Below are 21,906 nucleotides of genomic sequence, written 5' to 3'. Positions count from 1 at the left end.
TAACTTTTAGAGAAAACAAAATCTATTCCGGTACACAATGTACAAAGATTTAGATAAATTACTTCTCCATGTTGATTATAGATCATCTTTGGAGGATTTGTAGAAGGAGATATTTGAAATGCAAAACATGAGATCTGAATGGATTGCAAAATGTAGTACTGAAGGGATGCAATCATATCATTAAAATAATAATTTATACCCTAAGTCCTGTTAAATTTTTCTCCATATATGTTTATATAAGTAAAATTAGTTATGTTTCATACATTTAAGTTTGAAAATAATAAAATTATTATTCTGTCATTTGAGATTTGTATTCTGTCAGACAAATAAGTGAGCACTGCTTCACTGCGAGGATGACTAAGCCTGAGGTCAAGAAAAAATGACTAGTTAGTAAACGCGTCCAGAGAAAATTAGCTGATATGGTTACTAATAAGTAATCAAAATGGAGCAGAAGTTAGATGCTAGGTGCTAGAAGCTAGGTGCTAGATGCAAATTCAGTTGAGTGGGAATAAGGAAGGTGAAAATAAAGGTGTCAACAGATCCCTGCCAGGATGGGGAAAAACTATCCAAACAGTGTTCTGAGCCTTGGGACAAAGCCCTGATTATCAATACCCTATAACCTATCCATCCATTTATGTCTTCGAATCATAGAATATCTCAAGATAAAATCTGGAACTAAAATTTATGAGCTAGATAAGAAAGGTACTTGATGGAATCATGCTGCAAATTTGATCAACGTAAATCTCTTCTAAAGTAAAAGATGAAAAACAAAGTTTTATCCAAAGATAGAAGAATGTGGAATCAAAATCAGTTAAGAATGAAATTTATCTAGGAAAAGAAAGATACAGATTGAAATGATTGTCACATTCAGACAAAAAGTATGGGAGGCATGATTTACTTGGGCCACATGTTTCTGACATTCAAGTCTGACTGCCAGTGCACTCTACATTTGTGCCTGTTCTTTCTAGGTATCTGAAGAAGTGAGCTTCAGATTAGGAAAGGAGAAAAGGTGAGGAGGGAGATGTTTTGTAGCTACTACACTATCTCAATGGATGTCTTTGTTTTGAGTTCATTGTGTTTCCTTGATGACTGTTAAACTAGGAGCACTGGTAAGGACTTTCCAGCACAAAGTGAATCTTGGGAAATCGTCATCCATCTGCAAACTTATGATGGTCAAGTTGGGGGAAAGGGGTAATTCCTAGAGAAGGGTGCAAAAATTTTAAAAGCATACAGTTTATCCAAGTGGATTTTTTACTTCTGGTTATACATCGATACATCATTTCATGAGGAAAAGAACTCAGTACTTCAGAGGACTAAATTATCTCCAACAGCAGAACTTGAATATTGTTCATTATCGTCAGATACTATTAATATCTCTAACAAATCCTGATGTCACAAAGGGAAATTTAATTATTAATTATTAGACTTTGTGAAATAGAGAATGAAACTTCCTTGAGGGAAAAATAGAAAATATTTGTGGAAATTTTTCAAAAGTTCTTTTTTTTAAATTTAATAAAGACTATCCTAGATGCGGAAATAAAGACTTACCTTCCCAAGTTCTGGGACCGTCTCTTGCTGCTGACCTCTATCTCCCAAAAAAGGAGGAAAGTTTGGACTGAATGCCATTAAATCATTCTTAGCTGGTCCCTCTCCAGAGCAAATCTTCGGCCGTTGTTGCTGAGAATAAGATAAGTTCCCCAAGTCGCTGAAACACATTGCAGTAGACTTTCTTGGACAATAAAGGCTCTCCAGAGGCTCAGAGCACCGTATTGCAACATAGAACAACAAGCTTAGCACCAATAAACTGGAAACCGAGCAGATAGCTATAATCAAATATACGTTAACATCCACCAGCTGTGACTCTTTGCTAACTCCTTCCTTTGCTTTTGCGTGGTCTAAACTAGAGGTCTTCAGGATTTGTCCACTTGCCACCAAGGATACCACCATAGTAGCTGTGGCAGACAGCACCGGATCCCCATGATCCTTTACCAACACCAGTAGAGTGTGTTTAGGTCCATCAAATTCCTCCAAGACCCTCGTCGTGCTTATCTCTCCTGTGTATAGACCCACGCGAAAAGGGCTGCTTCCTATGCCCACCTCTGACAGGAGCTCATAAGACAGCCATGCGTTGTAGCCAGAATCTGCATCCACAGCTCTAATCTTCGCCACCACATAGCCCGCAGTCACAGACTGAGATACCAGTTCGGTCACTGGATTAACGCCAGCGTGAGGTGGCAAAATTACTGGTGGATTGTCATTTTCGTCCAGTATGAACACCTGCAGGCTCACGTTATTGCTCAGAGGAGGAAAGCCCGAGTCGCGAGCGCTCACTTGGAACTGTAGCAGCTCCAGCTCTTCGTGGTCTAGGGGCTGCAAAGCGTACAGTTTGCCGCTCTCTGAGTGCACAGACATGTAGCTAGACAGTAGACGCTCCCCTACCCGACGTTCAATTAGCGAATAAGAAACTAGCGCGTTCTCCTGCGAATCTGAATCGGAAGCCGACACAGTGAAGATGTGACAGCCGGGAGGGTTGTTCTCCTTCACGAATACAGTATACACAGGCTTCTCGAAAGCAGGTGAGTTGTCATTCACGTCACCGATGTCCACCGACACGCTGGCCGTGGCCCACAGAACCGGCGTCCCACCATCTCTAGCTGTCACTACTAGGTCATAAGCAAGGACAGTTTCGCGATCTATCTGGCCCTCCAGAATCAGCGAATAGTAATTCCTGAAAGTGGACACCAGCGTGAAGGGTCCCGGGGGCGACAGCGAGCAAGTCACCTGCCCATTAGCGCCGGAGTCACGGTCAGACACACTGATGAGAGCGACAACTGTACCTTGAGGGGCATCCTCTCTGACAGGAAGTGACAGCGATGTCACCGCAACTTCAGGGGAATTATCATTCATATCCAGGATTTCGATCAGGATTGTACAATGGCCAACCATTCGAGGAGTCCCCTTATCAGTCGCCTCTACCTGGAATTCAAATAATTTTGTTTCTTCGAAATCTATATTTCCCTTTATCTTGATCTCACCATTGACTTGATCTATGTAGAATTTATTCTGTACATTAGGGGAAACATCACTAGTGAATGAATAAATAATTTCCCCATTTAATCCTTCATCCAAATCTGAGGCATTCATTTTCATCACTAATGTCTCATTCGGTACATTTTCGAATAATTTCACCTTATAAACTGTCCTCTCAAACTCTGGGGTATTGTCATTCACATCCAGCACTGTGATCAGCAATTGAATAGTACCAGTGAGCTCAGGTTTTCCTCCGTCTGTGGCAGTCAGTAATAAATGATGTTCAGCGATTTCTTCTCTATCTAAAACTTTCTTCAAAACAAGCTTAAGGGAATTCATTTGTTCTTCCTTTTTCTTTACGTCCAAAGTGAAATATTCATTAGGATTGAGGTTATAGGTCAACAAAGCATTCTCTCCAATATCCGCATCCAATGCGCCCTCTAGTGAAAACCTAGAGTCTAGTGGGCTGGATTCAGAAATAAACAGATTCTTTTGTCTTAGAGAAAACACCGGCGGGTTGTCATTAATGTCCTTGATTTCCACCTCTACATGGAAAACCTGCAGCGGTTTGTCCACGATCACCTCCAGATGAATGCTACAAACAGGACTGCGGCTGCAGAGCTCCTCACGATCGATTCGTGAATTCACAAATAAAATGCCATTCTGCACATTTACTTCCAAATAATCCCTGCGGCCCTTGGATACCATCCGGAACAACCGCGACACCAGCTCCTCAACCTCCAGACCCAGGTCCTGAGCGATTCGCCCCACGAACGTACCATGTTTTGCTTCCTCCAGCACAGAGTAATGGACTTGGCCGCTCCCCACTTCCCAGGCTGTGTGTACCAGAATAGAGAACAGGAGATGCCGGGAACCCAGGAGGCCTCTAGACCTAGCACCCATCGCAAATCTCTTTTTTCTGCCCTTGGACCAATCAATACATACGTTTTCTTAAGATTCCTTAAATCTAAATCTTGGATAGCCCCTGATTTTCAGCTCTTCTGAGATTGCGAAGAAAAGAAGCGTCTGTCTTCCGGGGCAGGAAAATCAGTGCTTTCCTGTGTCTAGAAATATTCTTGGAGTACAGCGACACTCTGTGGGTTAGTATGTAAGTGAAATCTAAGTATTTTCATTATCCTCTGTGGTTTAAAAAAATTAATGTCTTACTAAAAATTTAACATTGAAAACTAATGCAACCAGCTAATTTTACTTAAGAAATATTTATAATTTAAGTTACCTTCAAGAAAAAAATTCATTGCAATTTTTCAGTCTTTCCTCCTAGATTTCTTCAATATTCCTCGTCCAATCATTTTTGTAATAGTCAGTTAATGTGAACCGTTACTTCCTAAATTTTCAATTGTCTTTCCATATTAAATATGTTGAATCATCTTCTGTAGTCCTTGGAAAGCTTTCTCATAGTCACTGAAGACTATTATGCTAATATTCTGAAAAAAAAAGCTATATCTTTATGAACAAATTTATTTATTTATATGAGTAAATGTTCGATTGTATTGGCTATAGTAACTTCTAATCAGTCTGTCCAGGAAAAAAACCAAAAACTTTTCTTCATTTTCAAGGCAACAGATTTTTGTTTGAGGCCAGGATTCCTTTGAAATAGTGTTAAATTTTCTTGAAAGAGCCCATATTGAGACTATAGGATTTAGAACTGGAGAGCACTACTTAGTTTAGACTCATCTCTTACCTTTCATTTTCTAGATAACCAAAGAGGCTGTGACTTTCCATTATCACAAAAATAATATGGGGAAGACCAAGAATTTTAGTTTAAATTTAGGGCTCTTCTCACTATACAATGATAAATGGTGACAATAGGAGTAGAGCAAACAAGACCGGTATAAGAGATAGTGAGGATGAATTATCAACAGGATTCCATAACTAATGGGAGATGAGAGGTAATATTGAAGGAAGAATAAGAAATAACTCCATGGATTTGAGACTAAGTGATATTTCAAAAAGATGAAATCAGGAAGAGAAAGTAGAGGGAACAGGAGTCAAAAATAAAACATTCAGTTCAAGGTTTCAGGTGAAATATCCAGATGGAGATATCACACCATAGAACAAAATACAACTCTGAAGCTCAGCAGAGAGATAGATCAAGGCTGAAAAAAACAGATTTGAGAATCATCTGTATGGTGGTGAGATGACTAATGAGAAAATAGAAAGAAAGAAGACAGATTCTTATAAAATGCCCATGCTATGGGGACAGGAACAGAATGAGTTTATGTTGAACAAAAATAGAAGAACAGCTTTTTTTTTACTTGCTATCTCTTCTTATGAGAAAATGTAGTTTATAAAAGAACTGGGGTAGCTAGATAGCACAGTGAGTAGAGCACCAACCCTGAAGTTAGGAGGACCTTAGTTCAAAGATGACCTTAGACACTTAACACTAGCTTACTAACACTTAACCCCAATTACCTCATTCCCCCACCAAAAAAGAAAGAAACTTAAGAGTAATGTATTTTCAAGTATTTTGGGGGGTGCGGTAAGGTGGAGTGGGGAGAGATAATACTTTACCAAACTGAAATCCCTACACATATTAACTTATGAAATACCATTAAAAAGGCAGGTGGTAGAGAGATGTTAATATTTAAATGAAGTGAAAAGGTAGGTCCCTATCCTTTTATGAAGTATGAAGAAGTTTCCTGGAAAGACTTTGAAGGGAAGCTTGTCGGTGACTGGCATAAGACTGTGCATGTCCTTGATGGCTTTTAAAATATGTTTGTAAGATTCAATGCAGATAGTAAGAGGGAGTCATAGTACCATTAGCCATGTTATCTTGCATCCAAGCTATTTATCCAATAAGGAAAATTGAAGTTAGCAAAAAGCAGTAATGTAGAGAAGACAGGAAATAGATGCAAAGAGTAAGATTCATGGTAACAAAAAAGTGAATCAGTTATGGTTGTGAGAATAGTTAGGACATGATTGTGTCGGTTGAACTTCCAAGAAGAGCAAGCCCAGTGAGTCAAACTGAATAATCTACATAGTAAAATCCTTTGCAGGAGAATAAGAAAGCTGAGCAAATTACTAAAAGAGCAATTATATGAAGATCCTGCAGGACAATAATTATAAATTGCCTTGGGTACAGAGATTTCCTTTATGTACTTCTCACTTAAAAATGTTAAGTTTTTGATATATATATAGTATATTTGTGGTATAATTTATCTCAGACTGGGGGAGAGGGATGAATTGTGGTTTCTGTTACTACTGTGATAACTCAGTAAATAACTTGTTTTGAGCCAATTTGAGTCAACTGACTCATTATTAAAGGTAATTGCACCAGAGAAGGCTCATAAACTATTGTTTTAAGACTATGAATCTACAGGGTACTTTTGACCTCAAAGTAACTTTCACCCCTCAAGAAGATCAGATCTTTAAAAGGGAGTTAAGTGAATGGGAGAGTACAGGTTCCAGAGAGAGTGCTACATAAGTAATCAAAACTTTTTCTAAAATAAAACTATGTTGTGTTTGACTTTCGCTTGTTTTTTTCAATTTTGCTCTTCAGTAAAGCAACTTATTTCATAAATCTGAAATATACCTTTTAAGTATTTTCACGGGTGTGCAAATTTTTTATCATTTTTTATCATTTAATATAAAATATTTAATAAATAATATTTCAGATTCACAACTCAGAGGTTAAGGAAAATAAATGTTTAAACTTATAATCCTTCTGAAATGTCTTGGAATAGGCAGAATTTCCTACTAACAAGATTGAGAGAAAAAGAAAACAGTATCCCAATAAAGCAATATTGAGCCAATTACTCTTTATCTGCATTCAAGTATAAAGAAATCCTTTGGTTCATATAATCTCCCAAATTACAGGTATATGTACAAGACTTGGACACCTATAATGTTTATTTTTATTAACTGTTATAATCATTAGAAACTAGGGAAGTTTCTATTGTCACAGGAATTAATACAAAATGATAAAAGATCCCCTCAAATGCTTTGTTATGTAATTTCAATCTTTTTGTTTGTCACATAAGACATTTTAAGATTGAAGTGAAAAATAATTTAAGCCCACAAATTTTTGTCTTACAGAATATGTGGAAAGAATCGATATTTATTTTTCAATATTTCAGGAATCTATGGCTTTATCTGTGACTATTTCTTACCCTTATGCATGTCACAACCCCTGCATTCCTAATAGGATGGTTTCATGAGCAACTGAAATTCTTCTCAAAAATTATCATTTAGTGACAAAACTTCTGATCATTTTCTTCAGGTTTAGATACTGTAGCCCATTCCTGGAAAAAAAAAAAAAAAAAGCTTTGATGTCTACATTTGAGGCTTTTCCTGCTTGGAATGACTTCTCAGAACTTGGATCCTGCTCAAATAGTCCTTTAGAAGTCAGTTCATTTCAAAAACAACTGGAAATACAGAAAATGAGTAACATACATAGGCACTGCACAAGATCCCAATGTACTGGGCTAAGTCTTGAAGTACAATGAGAAAACAATGCATGCCCAATATGCTAATAGCTAAGTAAAACCAAATGAAAATAAGATGTGATTACATACTTCTGTTATGAATGATCTTGAAGGGCAAAGGGAGTAAAATTAGCTGACATTATCAAGGAAAACTAATTGAGGTAAGATTAGAGATATGTCTGGAAGAATGGGTAAAAATTTGATCTAGAATAAAGGAAAAGAGAACTTGAAGGGAAAAAAATATGTTTTCTTTTAATTACTGGAGAAAATGAGTATGACTCTTCAGGGGGACAGTGAGGATCCTATGATTCTTAGAACAGTGAATAAGCCTACTTAAAATTGAAAAGTTAAATTACTAAGAAGTATTCTATTTCTTTTTTTACAAAGGAAAGTGAGGAGGAAAGAGTTTATTCCAAAATGATGATGATTGCAAATACTAAATGCATGAATAAACCTTTTTTCAAAAATTGAATGGTCAATATTATCAGATGTTGCCAGGAAATCAGTAAGAATGAGGACAAAGAAACCATTTGCACATTTATTGATCCTCATAGTTGATGATAAAGAACTGTAACATGCAAAAGATAAACCTGTTTTTTTTCATTCTATCAAATTAATAAATAAGATGTTTTAATTACAAGAAAATGTGTAATTTGGAACTTATATTGTTCATGGACTATATTGATGGATTACATGGAATAATCTGTTGCTTCTCAAAAAGATTTGTAGGTACCTATGTTGGAGAAGTATTGAGAATGAACAGTAAACCACAAATCTGTTATAAAATACTTAGTACACATATTTATAGAAATAAATATCTTTCAATTAAATAAAATAAGAGCTAAATTTGTTACAAGTTGCATCATCCTGCTGTAGAAATTGTTTTAATATTCTGCCTTTAGAGATGTCACCAACTTGTTTTTCCATTTTATTTTTCTCAAGTACATGTAAAACATTTTTAAAGTTCTTTTTTTTTAATTTTGAGTTCCCACTTCTCTCCCCATCTTGAAAGGCAAGTAACATGATACAGATTATTCATGTGAAGTCATGCAAAACATATTTCCATATTAATCAGGTCCCCAACTTCTTAAAAAAAATGAGAACTCTTAAAAACAATTTCAATTATAAACTATTGTTAAAATTTTCCTCCTCTTGTAGTATTGATGACTTTGAGATGTTTGAATAAACTCTTCAAAAGATATGGAATTCCACATTTATTTAAATAATAATAGCTATTACTTATATGTGCCAGACACTATGCTAAGCACAATAATCCTGCAACTTTACTTATCAATCATATATAACTTTTTATGCATCACGTTCAAAAAATAAATTAATGAAGGATAACATATAGGAGATCATTGAACAAGGCTTTTAAAGATGAATTCATAATCTTTGCGAAAAACAATTATTCTCTTCCTACAAAATGATTCCTCATGACACATTCAAAGAGACACCTTCTAGACTTGGTGAATTGACTGGTTGGATTCAGTAGTTCATTTTCAAAATACTTAGCTTTTTCATGTTCCTATTAAGGCAAACAGATGGTCTTAATTATTCCTTCTGATTTCTGCTAAAACAACTACAAACTTGCAGGTACATCCTAAGGATAGTAACAACTCTTTTTCATAGATGTAATCATCTTGACACTATTCTCTTGGATTAAGATTAATCTAATGCTATACTTATGAACCACGTAGCCATAGAACTCATTAAATTATGTGGTAAATACTAAAACCTTTTGCAGGGGAAGGGATAAAGGGAGAGAGTGATGAGAGAGAGAATATGAATCTCTAACCCACAGATTTATTCACTACTAATCATCCTACTGGACAATTAAATCATGTTTTTTTTTCTTTCATCCTAATGTTAGTGTTCTATAGAGAAAGACGGTCTTTCCCATTCTGGAATGTTCACAAAGTTCTTAAATATAAAACACATCATAGCATTTTCATTTCTCTATGTAAAGGCAGAATAGAAAAAAAAGCATTGTATTTGGAGTTAGATAACTTAGGTTCAGTTTCTGCCATGGTATTTATTTTCTGGGAGACCTTACTCAAGTCATAGTTTTCTAGAAATCATTGTCCTTTAAAATAAGTGAGTGAGACTAGATTGTAAAGGGCTGAAACTCTTAAAAAGTGTGCTTGAATCAGGCAACCAAGCAGTTAGGGCTAATTACCTATTGGATAATAACTCTATTAGTATATGCTTGGAAAAATGGCTCTTCTTACTATTCCGTGCTGGCTTGATTTTTTGGAGTATACAGATAATCATAGGAGAGAATAGGTGGAGTGAGAAGAGTCAGACTCACTTTGGAGGAGGACAAGGAGAAAGAGGTTGGTGGAAAGCTTGTGGCAGTTTTGTCCATCCCCTTCACTTCTTCCCTAAAAACCAAGGACTTTTGCTTATTCTGACTCTGGCTGACTCCAGCTCCAGGGAGGTAGTCAGGAATTTTACACTAGATGATCTTAAAAATCTCCAGATCTGAATGTATGCACTTTAAATTGCAATTAAGGAAACCAGATTAGAAAACATCAAGACATGTGAATTTCCATATTAAAAAGAAACTTTGTAAAAATTATTTTCTAATATAACATTTCTGGTGCATTATCATTAACGTCTAATACTTTTATCAAAACTTTGCATAGTCCAGATATTTGTTGGAATCCTTACGAAGTGCTAATTTAGCATGGTACTTAGCAAATCCTCTAGCTCACTAATGTATTTAAGTACTCATTGGAGTTCACAAATTTGGGAGATTTCAAGGTTTAGTATGAGATATCTGAATTCACACCTCCCTTAATCCCTGCTTCCAGAAGGAGGAGTCAACCTTTGGGAGATCACATATAAAGAGGCTCTTAGCTTCCCGTTGGAGTTACTGCGGAACATTGACTGGGGTCAGAGAGGAGCACTCTGGGAGATTGAGAGCCAGAAGCTCTCTTTCGGAGTCAAGAGAGATTCATCCCATTTTCCACCTGGCTGGCTAGAGGCTGAAGGACAAACCTTTGAATTTGGAGACTTTCGGAGAGAGCTCTTGGAACCAAGCAGAGAGATAAGCCTCTAAGAAAAACTAACCCGGGTTATTTTGGAGGAAGCAATAAAAGATTTGAACTTTTATCAGCTGGCTGTATTTGGAGTGATTATTACTTTTAGCTGAAACTAAGGCTGCCTCCAGAAAACCTCCCAGAGAAACCTGCTCCCAGAGAGAACATTTTAAAGAAGAAAAGCACCACAGATAATGATAGAGTTCCTTTATTGATAGTTATTACATTGACTTCACATAATTTTATTTCTTTGTGATCTATTTGGCCTTTCATTCTAATTTCACCCTATGGAAGAGTCTATTTTAAATTTTGCAGTTATTCTAGGGGAAATGTCACTACTGAATGAATGCATAACTTCACCATTTATTTCTTCATATATATCCAAGGCATTAAATCAGATTACTAACATTCCATTTATCCTATTTTCTTATAATTGGACTTATAGATTTCTTGATCAAACTTTGGAGCAATATCATTAACATCGAGTAGCTTTATCAATAATTGGATCATTCCCTTCAGCTCGGGCTTTCCCCAAACCATAGCAGTTGGTATTAAAGAAAGTTCCTGGCTTTTCTCTCTATCCAAAGATTCTTAAGGACAAGAGACAGAGACTTATTCAATTCATCATTCGTCTTTGCAGCCAAAGAGGAAAATATTCGTTAGAGCTGAGCCTATAGGTCAGCAAAGCATTAGCTTCCACATCATCATCGGATGCTCCCTCTAGTGGAAACCTAGTGTGTCTGGATTCAGAAATAAACAGTTGCTTCTGTGTTGCCAAGAACACCAGCAGATTATCATTAATTGATCTTCATCTCACATAGAAAAACTGCAGTGACTTGTCCACAATTACCTCCACATGGATGCTACAAATTGGATTTAAACCACACAGCTTGTCACAGTTGATCCGTGAATTTACAAACAAAATACCATTCTGTACATTTATCTCAAAATAGTCCTTGCAGCCCTTCTACACCACTCGGAACAGCCTTATCACCAGCTTTCCGGACCTCCAGACTCAGGTCCTGTGTGATTTGCCCCCAAATATACCGTGTTTCTATTCTTCTGGCAATGAGTAATGAACCTGGCTGCTCCCCACCTCCAGGTGTGTGAAACAGACACGAGAACAACAGATGCTGAGCACCTAGGCAGTTTATCTTCCAATCCATCATCCCAAAGCCTTTTCAGATGCGTTAGTCATTTATCTATTACTCAGAAATTCCAGGAATAAAGAGGATGACTTTTCCCAAAATCCTTAAATTCAATGACAGCTCTCAGGATTTTGTGAGGAAAGAAAAAAATAGAAGGGGGTGAACCCACTTTTTTCTTCCTAAATAGGAAGACTGCTCTCCTTCTTTTCTTAGAAAATACCTTTTAGTAGACAGTTACACTGCCTACTACTACTGGTACTACTAAATACATGTAGTCAGTTGGCTTTAACAATGTATTTGATTTATATATTTTTCATTTACTCTTGCAATTTATTTGATTTATATATTCTTCATTTACTCTCCATTTACTCCAATTTTTATTTTTCTAGATTGGAAACTCTTGAACAGTATCTAATAAAAAATTATCTTTTTGTCTTAGCAAAAATACAATGTATCTGATTTTACAGATATACTTAAATGCATTTCTCAAAAGTGGACCTTTGCAATCTGCCTGAACCTCCTCCCATCCCTTTTTCCCATCCCTTTTCTTATCCTGGACGGACTTGGAAATTTTAATACTATTTACAAGAAAATGTAAGAGGATCATATGTAGTATGAATGGTGAGTTTGAACCTTAAAAAAAAAGAGAAACCCAAGAATATTTTATTCTAATATGCAAAAATCATTCTTGGTTTGTACACCTACCTGAGATTTGATTTTGTGAATCTGGTTTTAGTGATATGCTGAAAAAAATATACATATTAGACATTATTTTCCATACTTCCTCTGCTCTTGAATATTTCAGAGTCTTAAGAAAGAACTAGACTTATGCTACTTTTTATGGGGATATTCAGGTATAGTTGCATTTCCTTTTTTTCTTATTTTTACAATGTTTTGAAGACATTTGAATAAACACTTAAAAGTAATAAAGTGCCATACTCATTTGAAACTAAAAATAACCATCATGAAGAGTATAAAACTGAAACATGAAAAGAATACATTTACAGAGAAAAGGTATCACAAGGAACAAGAGGCAGTTACTGCAAAAAGTTTTGCAAAAAGTTACTAAAATAGCATGTGATCGCAGTAATAGAGCACCAGCCTTGAAATCAGAAGGACCTGAGTTCAAATTTGACCTCAGATACTGAATGTTTCCTAGCTGTGGGACCCTGGGCAAGTCACTTAACCTCAATTGCCTCAGCAAATAAAAATAAAATGAAATAGCATGCAATTTCAGTGCGATAAGATTCTAATTCTAATCTATCAACTATCACACAACTCTATCAAAGACAGCTTCTAAATCCTCAGTAGTTGTCTGAGACATTACTTGATCAGGGATTTGAATCTAGATTTTTCTGATACTGATCAAGAGCCTATTACTATTAGTATAGGTGCTAGATGCTGTGGATACCAGAAACTAAAATTAAAAGTTCTTTTTTCTCAGTGAACTTACATTCTACTTAGGGAATCAACATAAAAATTATATATAGAATAAGTGCAAAATGTTTGAGGAGGCAGTTTCAGGGGATCAAGAAAGGACCCATATTAGAAGTTGACCTTGAGCTAACTTTCGAAAGAAAATTAGGATTCTAAGTAGCAGAGGTGAGGAGAGAGTGCATTCCAGAGTAAAATCGCAAAAGTATAGAGAAGAGAAATAGAATTTTAGAACACCTTTTCCACTATGTACACTTACTCAATTACTAGAATTATAGTTCACCTCCACCACCAAAAAAATAATAAAAATAGAACAACATTGTAGAAAACTCTGTGGGAGAAATGCATCCCAGTGTAAAGTTGGCAGATATGTATTCAGCCATAAAGCTGGCCTTAGCAATTAAATTTTCAGGTAATCTTTCAACAGAAAACTAAAAATGTATAGAGTAGAGCCTTCATTATTCATCTAAATACATTTTTTTAGCCATAAAAACATAATTAAGAGGATCTTTCTCCAAAAGGGTTTGTTCTCTTCCATAATTTTTAAGCTAGTTCTATGACAGATTCTGGTTGTTTCAATAGCAACAAAAAAAATGTTTTCCATTGGAGGGAAAAGAAAAATATAATGAAGATTTATTAGTTGGTTAGATTATTGTTCCTCCAAAGGCAATTAAAAGATCTTTTATTCAATAACTATAACTTCTCCAAATTTTAATTCATGTGGAATTAGCCTGATTCCTACAATCAAAAATATAATGGATAACTTTTTATAGTATTTAATGCTATTCTAATAATTGTATTTACTTTATACATGAACACTAAAAGATTGTAATTTCATCCATCTGAGTATTCCATTCACAATCACATCGTTGCTTGTTCAGTAATTTCCAATTCTTCCTGACCCCATTTGGAGTTTCTTTGGCAAAAATACTGGAGTTGGAAGGCACAGCTTCTCCAAATTTATCTATGCTAATCTGAGACCAAAAAGCATACACAGGTCATTCTCAGTGAACTATACCACAAGAAATATATAATATGATTCCAAAAGGTCAGTGAAAATTATCAAATACAAGGGTTTTAATGTAATGATAAATTTATGAGATTAGAACTTTTAGTTTAAAATTATAAAATTGTAAAGGGATTCAAAGTCAATGAGATCCTAAAGAATAGAAGGTATACCCTACACATCTATCAGATTGGCTAAGATGACAGGAAAAGATAATGACAAATGTCGGAGGGGATGTGGGAAAACTGGGACCCTAACACATTGTTGGTGGAATTGTGAATGGATCCAGTCATTCTGAAGAGCAATTTGGAACTATACTGTGCATACCCTTTGATCCAGGAGTGTTTCTACTGGGCTTATATCCCAAAGAAATCTTAAAGGAGGCAAAGAGACCCACATGTGCAAAAATGTTTGTGGCAGCCTTTTTAATAGTGACAAGAAACTGGAAACTGAGTGGATGCCTATCAGTTGGACAATGACTGAATAAGTTATGGTATATTAATGTTATGGAATATTATTGTTCTATAAGAAATGATCAGCAGGATGATTTTAGAGAGGCCTGGAAAGAGTTATGATGCTAAGTTGTGGTGATCTTGTTCTCAAAACGCAGCCAGGTGATAAAAGTTCAGATCTTTTATTGTCTCTAATATAGCCCAGTTAGCTTAGAGGTCTATCTCTCTGCTTGGTTCCAAGAGCTCCCTCCAAATGTCTCCAAATCCAAGGGTTTTGTCCTTTAGCCTCTGCCTCTGCTTTCTTCAGCCTCCAACCAGCACAGAGATGGAATGAATCTCTTGTCTCCTTCACTTGGGGCTCGGCTAGCTTTCTGGTGAGTCTTTCAGACCAGCTTGGTCTCAGTGGGGGAAGTGCAGGAGCCCAGCCACCAACTACAGTGAGATGAAGATGAATCTGGTTGTCCACTGAACTCTCCACTCGTAGCTTTATCCTCTGAAACCTCTTCTTCTGCCACCAAATGGAAAATATTCTGGAATAGATCTCTCTTGCCTCGGAGAGAGGGCTTCTGGCATAATTCCGCTGAAATCTCCCAAAGTGCTCTGTGTCTGTACCAGAATGCTCTTCTCCAATCCAGCTGAAGTCTCTTCTGCCACCAGCCAGCCAAGTGGAAAATATTCTGGAATAGCTCTCTCTTCACTGGCCTTATATGTGAATCTTCTGAGAGAATGGGATTATGGGTTTTCTCCCATAGTGCTCTCTGGCCCAAAGGGCTTCAAGGGAGGTGTGAACTCACAAAGTTATAAAGTTTACTTTGCGCTGGCATACTTGTGAATTCCAATGAGTAAAGGTGCAAACACAAGCATTGTACTAATTAGTTCTACTTAGTACCTTGTTTCAGGTTCTGCCCAAAACATCTTCTTGTAAGATTAGATCAACTCTAATTAGTTAGCAGTTTTAAGGATTCCAACACTAAGTGAAATGAACAGAACCAGGAGATCATTGTACACAACAACAGCAATATTATACGATGATCAATTCTGATAGACGGGCCTCTTTCCAACAATGAGATGACTGATGCCACTTCCAATGATCTTGTGATGAAGAGAGCCATATACACTCTGAGAGAGGACTATGGGAACTGAGTGTGGATCACAACATAACATTCTCGCTCTTTTATTGTTGTTTGCTTGCATTTCATTTTCTTTCTCATTTTCTTTCCTTTTTGATCTGATTTTTCTTATTCAGCAAGAAAATTGTATAACTATGTTTACATATATTGGATTTAACATATATTTTAACATACATAATATATGTTGGATTGCTTGCCATTTAGGAGAGGGGTAGGGGGAAGAAGGGGGAAATTTGGTACACAAGGCTATGTAATGGTCAATGTTGAAAAATTATTGGTCCATATGTTTTGAAAATAAAAAGCTTTAATTAAAAATAAAAAGAATAGAAGGTGTATATATATATATACATATATATAAATCTTGTTCACTAAAATTCCTCAACATAGACATTCTCTGAATCTTTATAATTATAATTTAAAACGAAGTAAATTGTTATTTTATACATCAAGGCAACATAAGGGCCCTGTTATATTACATAGTTGTACAGATAAAACATATTATATTCAAGAAGAGCATTTAGAAATTCATGAATAGCACGAAAAATTATTATAAAAGTATTTGGAGGAGGTGAATTACTAAACTTTGAAGACATTCATGTTCTTCCCACAATATATTGTTTGAAAGCACAGTAGAACACTATCTTGAGTATGTCATTGATCTAACCAAATAACTTATCCTAATAACAAATATTTTCTCCAAAAAACATAAATAAATCTAGTGATTGCTGCTAGAACTACCAGAAACAATCATAAACTTCTGTTAACAAATGTTTGAAAGGTACTTATGCTTTGAAGCCAAATCATCTAAATCTTGCTTGAAACAATTAAGTACAAAGGTTGTAAAGGACAAAAACCAGTTAAGAACAAAGCTTGTAAAAAAAAAGTCTCAGTGGCGGCTAGACTAAAAACTGCATTCCAGTCACAATTAGATGATATTCGGATGGATTTGAACTTCATAATGCATTAAATGATGTAAAAGATATACAGTAATCTTTGGCAAATGTCAGTAAAGACTGAAGACAGAGCATAAACACTATTGAAAATCTTAAGGATGTGAAGGATACAGTGGTACAGCATAGCAAGCTGGCTGCTGCTGTAGGAAATCTCAAAAACATTTTTTCAGTACCAGAGATTGTTTTTTACCTTTTCCAATTCACATTTCAGGAAGTTGTTTTCTTTTTCCACTTTATCAAATTTTTCTTTTAGTGAGTTATGTGCCTTTTCTGTACTCTCTTGCATAGCTTCTCTTTCCTTTCCCCATTTCTCTTCTAGCTCTTTTTAAAGGTTTTTAATAGTCTCTTCTAGGAGAGCCTTTTGTATTGGAGACCAACAATTGTCTGGAGACTGTCTGCTATTAGTCTCTTCAGGGTTGAAAAGCTGTTCTCTTTCTGTGTAGAAACTATCGATCATTCTTTTGATTTTTTTACTCATTTTGTTAAAGCCTGTAGGGTCTGCCTTCAGAGCCAGGAGGTTACCAGCTTCCTCTGCAGAGCAGTGAAAGAGTACCAGAGATTGTTAAAGAAACTCAAGATTTAATTGAAAAAGGAGAATTTTTGCAAGCCCATGGAAAGTTGATGGACTTAGAATGTTCTCGGGATGACTTGATGTATGAGCAGTACCAAATGGACAGCAAGAATATTCATGACATGACTCTCATCAAACTTTATTTTAGGAACATGAAGAAACTTTTTGAAGAGTTATACAAATGGCTGTAAATGTTTGTTTTTTTTTTTAAAGAACTCTTCTCCTCTAATGAGTTGGCCATTAATCTCAACTAGTCATTTGGAAATTATTTTAAAAGATGACTATCATAATTACCTACAATTGTTCTCTAGTTAGTGTCACTCTATTCTACAACCATGCTACATTTCACTCCACCTATTTCTAAATTCAACTTATAAAAAGTGAGGAAGAATGAGCTTTCCAAGTTTCTGTCTACAAGTAAAAAAATCATCAATGATTTCAGATATAAGCATATTTAATGGTGAGCTTCTGATTTCTCATTCCTCTTGTTATTCTACAGATAACAGATATATTTTTGCATACTCAGAAGCACTTTTTAAAGGCCACGAAAATCACACTGAATAAGATTATGAAGTATTTTCATTCTATTACCTGAAGGTGAAATTTTTGTGCTCAAAAACTGCATAAATATGAGAACAAAAGAAAAGTTCTACTAAAAGCATGCAAAATATTCTCCTGAATTTTTCTGTGAACATTCAAATCCTTAGCATAAAAAAAAGGAAACTTTCTTCCAGTACTTTTAAAGGAGCTATTTTTTACTTTAACATCCACTTTTGTATATAGCAGAAGCGTTTTATTAAGTCTGTAACCTAAAGCTCTTATTATATCTGGTTTTTCTTGAAAATTATAAAGGCCAAAGAAAAATTGGTAGATTGTTCTAGAGAGGAGGAGAAGAAAGAGAAGAAAAAAGGAGAAGGAGAAGGAAGAGGAGGAGGAGGAGAAAGGGCAGGTGACGGAGGATGGAAAGGAGGAGGAACAAGGGAATAAGAAAAAGAAGGAGGAAAAGAAGAAAAATAAGGAGGGGGAGGAGGAGGAGTAATTGGAAAGGAAGAGAATAGCAAAGTGGACATGGGATTCTGGTATAAAGCAATTGTGTCCATATATTTTACTTGAGCAATTAATTTCCCCCAAAAGTAATGAAAATATGTAAATCATTTACACAGGAAACTCAGCCCATAAAATTTCAATTTTTAAGCAGATTTTTTTCTATTTGTCTACATAAAATTATATTATCTTTTAAAAATGGAAAAAACAAAATCTTTCCAAGAAAATATCTAATTGCATATTATTATACTAATTCTCAACCCCTTCAGATGTTTGTCCCACATATTTAAAATAAAAGCTAAATATCAATTTGCAAAATTAATAAACAGATATATTATAAATATAAATCACAGTTCAAACAAAGATAATGTAATGTTAAAGGAAATTTGAGAGAAATAAAGAAAATATATCATCTGGGCAGATTCTTGTGAAAATAACTGTGAGATCTTTAAGCAAGATAGAAAATACGCAATTTCCAATGTCAAGAATATTGGAAACTGGAGTCTGAAAATAGTTAATACTTACAGATTTGTTTTGCAAACACGTGGAATAAGCATCGAATGCTCACCTGTTTCTTTTTAACACCCAAATATGGATAAAATAAGAATGAGAGGGAATCAGTTGACGAATAAACGCCAATGTATGAACTCACCTTACAAGAGGGGCCAGAACATGTTTCCAACTGTGGACTTCTGTCTTCAGAAGAGGGAGGGAAGTTAGGACTAAAGGCCATGAGGTCGTTCTTGATTACCCCATCTCCAGAGCAAACCCTCTGCCCTTTCTTGGAATATGACCAGCTAGCTATTCATTCTACTGGAGTACACTGGTGTAGGCTTCCCAAAGCCATAGACTATCTGAGAGGTAGTGGAGCGTCTTAGAGCCACATACAGCAGCAAACTTAACACCAACAGGCTGGATACAGAGCAGATAGCGATCATCAGGTAGACGTTAACATCTTCCAAGACTTTCTCTTTACACATGCCCACCCCCTCCGCCTTGCGGGCTACCCCAATAGAGGACTTCACTGAGATTCCGCTCTCTACTAAAGACACAATCACCGTGGCTGTGGCAGACAGAAAAGGCTAACACTAACAGCGTCTGACTCGGGCCGTCCGACTCCTCCAGCGCCCGCGCAGTGCTAATCTCTCCAGTGTACAGACCCACGCGGAAAGGACTGCGACCTGCACCCATCTCTGGCTGCATTTCGTAACGCAGCCACGCGTTGTATCCAGAATCCGCAACCACAGCCGGCACCTTCACTACCACGTGACCCACCACTACAGACTGCGACACCAGCTCTGTCACTTGGCTAACACCAGTATGAGGCGGCAGCACAACCGGGGCGTTGTCATTTTCGTCCAACACGAAAACCTGAAGGCTCCTATTGGTGACCAAGGGAGGGAAGCCGGCGTCGCGGGCACTCACTTGAAACTGCAGTAATTTCAGCTCCTCGTGGTCCAGAGGCTGCAAAGCGTACACTTTTCTGCTTTCTGAGTGCACAGACACGTAGCTCGACAGCGGAAGCTCCCCTACTTGTTGTTCCACCAGAGAGTAAGATACCAGAGCATGGGTCCGATGCTAATAAAGTGAAGATGTGACTGCCTGGCGGGTTGTTCTCCTTCACAAACATAGTGTACTCGAGCTGCTCGAACACAGGCGCGTTGTCATTCACGTCGCCAATGCCCACAAATAAGCTGACCTTGGCCCAAAGGGCTGGTGTCCCTCCATTCTTTGCAGTTACAACTAGTTCATAGTCAGGCACACTCTCGCGGTCCAATGAGCCTTCCAACACTAGTGAATAGTAATTCCTGAAGGTGGACACTAACGTGAAGGATCGCTGTAGCAAGCAAGTCCTGGCCCGTTGAGATCTGAGTCACCATCGGACACACTGATGAGGGCAATAACTGTGCCTGAAGGGGCGTCTTCTCGGACCGGCAGTGATAGCGAGGTCACTGCTACCTCAGGGGCGTTGTCATTGATGTCTAGAACTTTCAATAAGACTTTACATGGCCAGACATTGGTGGAGTTCCCTTATCGGAGGCAATAATCTGGATTTCATATGATTTCTCTTCTTCATAATCCAATTCTCCCTTAATTCTAATCTCCCCAGTACTAGGATCTATTTTGAACTTCTTGTGTACAGTCAAGGGAACGTCACTACTGAATGAATAGGTGATCTTGCTATTTAATCCTTCATCTGCGTCAGAAGCATTTTGTTTGATCACCAATGTTCCGTTTGTTGTATTTTCTAGTAAACGGACTTTATAAGGTGTTTGATCAAACTCCAGTTCATTATCATTCACATCCTTCACTTTAATGAGCAAATTTGAACTGTGCCAGTGAGTTCGGGTTTGCCCCCATCTGTAGCGATCAATAATAGATTAATCTTCGATGTTTCCTCTCGGTCTGGAGCCTTCCTGAGCTCAAGTGACGGAGACTGACTCAGTTCTTCATTTGTCTGTACATCCAAAGAGAAATATTCACTTGAATTGAGCCTGTAACTCAGCAGAGTTAGATCTTGTATCTGCATCAGATGCGCCCTCTAACGGAAAACGCGAGTTAAGTGTTCTGCATTCTTAAAAAAAGAGATTTTTTTGACTTCGCTGGGAATGCAGGAGGGTTGTCATTAATATCCTTAATCTCCCCCTCCATATGGAAAACCTGCAGCGGTTTGTCCACGATCACTTCCAGATAGATGTTACAAACTGGGTTCCTTCGTACAACTCCTCACGGTCGATTCGCGAATTCACAAACAAAATGCCATTCTGCACATTTACCTCCAAGTAGTCCCGATGACCCTTCGACACCACCCGGAATAACCTCGTCACCAGCTCCCCGACCTCCAGACTCAGGTCCTGTGCGATGAGCTCCACAAACGTATCATGTTTTGCTTCCTCCTGCACGGAGTAATGGACCTGGCCGTTTACCGTCTCCCAAGTTATGTAGAGCAGAATTGAGAACAGCAGATATTGGGTCCTTAGGCCGTTTTGATATGAAGGCTTCAAACACTTGGTAAACTCTTCAAATTAGTCCTTTTCAAATTAGTATTTCATATCTCAAATAAAGAAATTAAATAAATCATTACCTCCAATAGTTCTCATATAGTCCTGTTGTATTGTTTCCCTGGCCTGACATAATGGAGCTTCTAGCATCCTAGATGGAAGATCTGTTGTTATAACCTTCCTAGAGAAGACTTCGTGGTGGACAGCGACATCATGTGGCTAATTGTATAAACTCTACCACTATGTAATTATTTCATGAATTCGGGGAAACACTAACTTATATTTTCTCTAGTCACGCACAACTCATGTTCCTAATACATCAGATCAAAATAACTTGCTTTGAAAAAATTGACAGTTTCTGAAAGTGCCCCGGGGAGATAGTACAGAAACAAAATATAGGAATATAATTTTACCAATATAACAATTTTTATTCAAGGGGAATTATGGCAAAATAAGAATAATGGATCTGGTTTATGGTTTTTTCTTATTGTGACTACAGAAGCTTTGTACAAATGCTATATACCTTTTTTCATAGTTGTAATCTTTGTTTTGGAAGTGGCAATGGATGGGAGTCAAAGAATCCCAGAATCTGGAAAGGAACTTTGGAAGCCATTCAGCTCAATCTGTACCTGAATTACACCATCATG

General features: G+C 36.8%; 1 protein-coding gene and 1 pseudogene across 1 annotated transcript; both read right to left on the bottom strand.

The window, feature by feature from the left end:
* Positions 1-1,478: 1,478 nt before the first annotated feature.
* Positions 1,479-3,994, bottom strand: LOC127550012 (protocadherin alpha-4-like). Its single transcript, XM_051978569.1, has one exon. The coding sequence runs from the start codon at positions 3,931-3,933 to the stop codon at positions 1,525-1,527; it is 2,409 nt and encodes an 802-aa protein (XP_051834529.1). The 5' UTR covers positions 3,934-3,994; the 3' UTR covers positions 1,479-1,524.
* Positions 3,995-10,933: 6,939 nt separating this feature from the next.
* LOC127546723 (protocadherin alpha-2-like) overlaps positions 10,934-21,906 on the bottom strand; it is a 94,783-nt pseudogene continuing 83,810 nt past the window's right edge.

Source organism: Antechinus flavipes, chromosome 2 (genome assembly GCF_016432865.1).
Source record: "Antechinus flavipes isolate AdamAnt ecotype Samford, QLD, Australia chromosome 2, AdamAnt_v2, whole genome shotgun sequence".
NCBI lineage: Eukaryota > Metazoa > Chordata > Mammalia > Dasyuromorphia > Dasyuridae > Antechinus > Antechinus flavipes.
The sequence above is the reverse complement of the archived record's forward strand: the minus strand, read 5'-3'. Positions and strand labels throughout refer to the sequence as shown.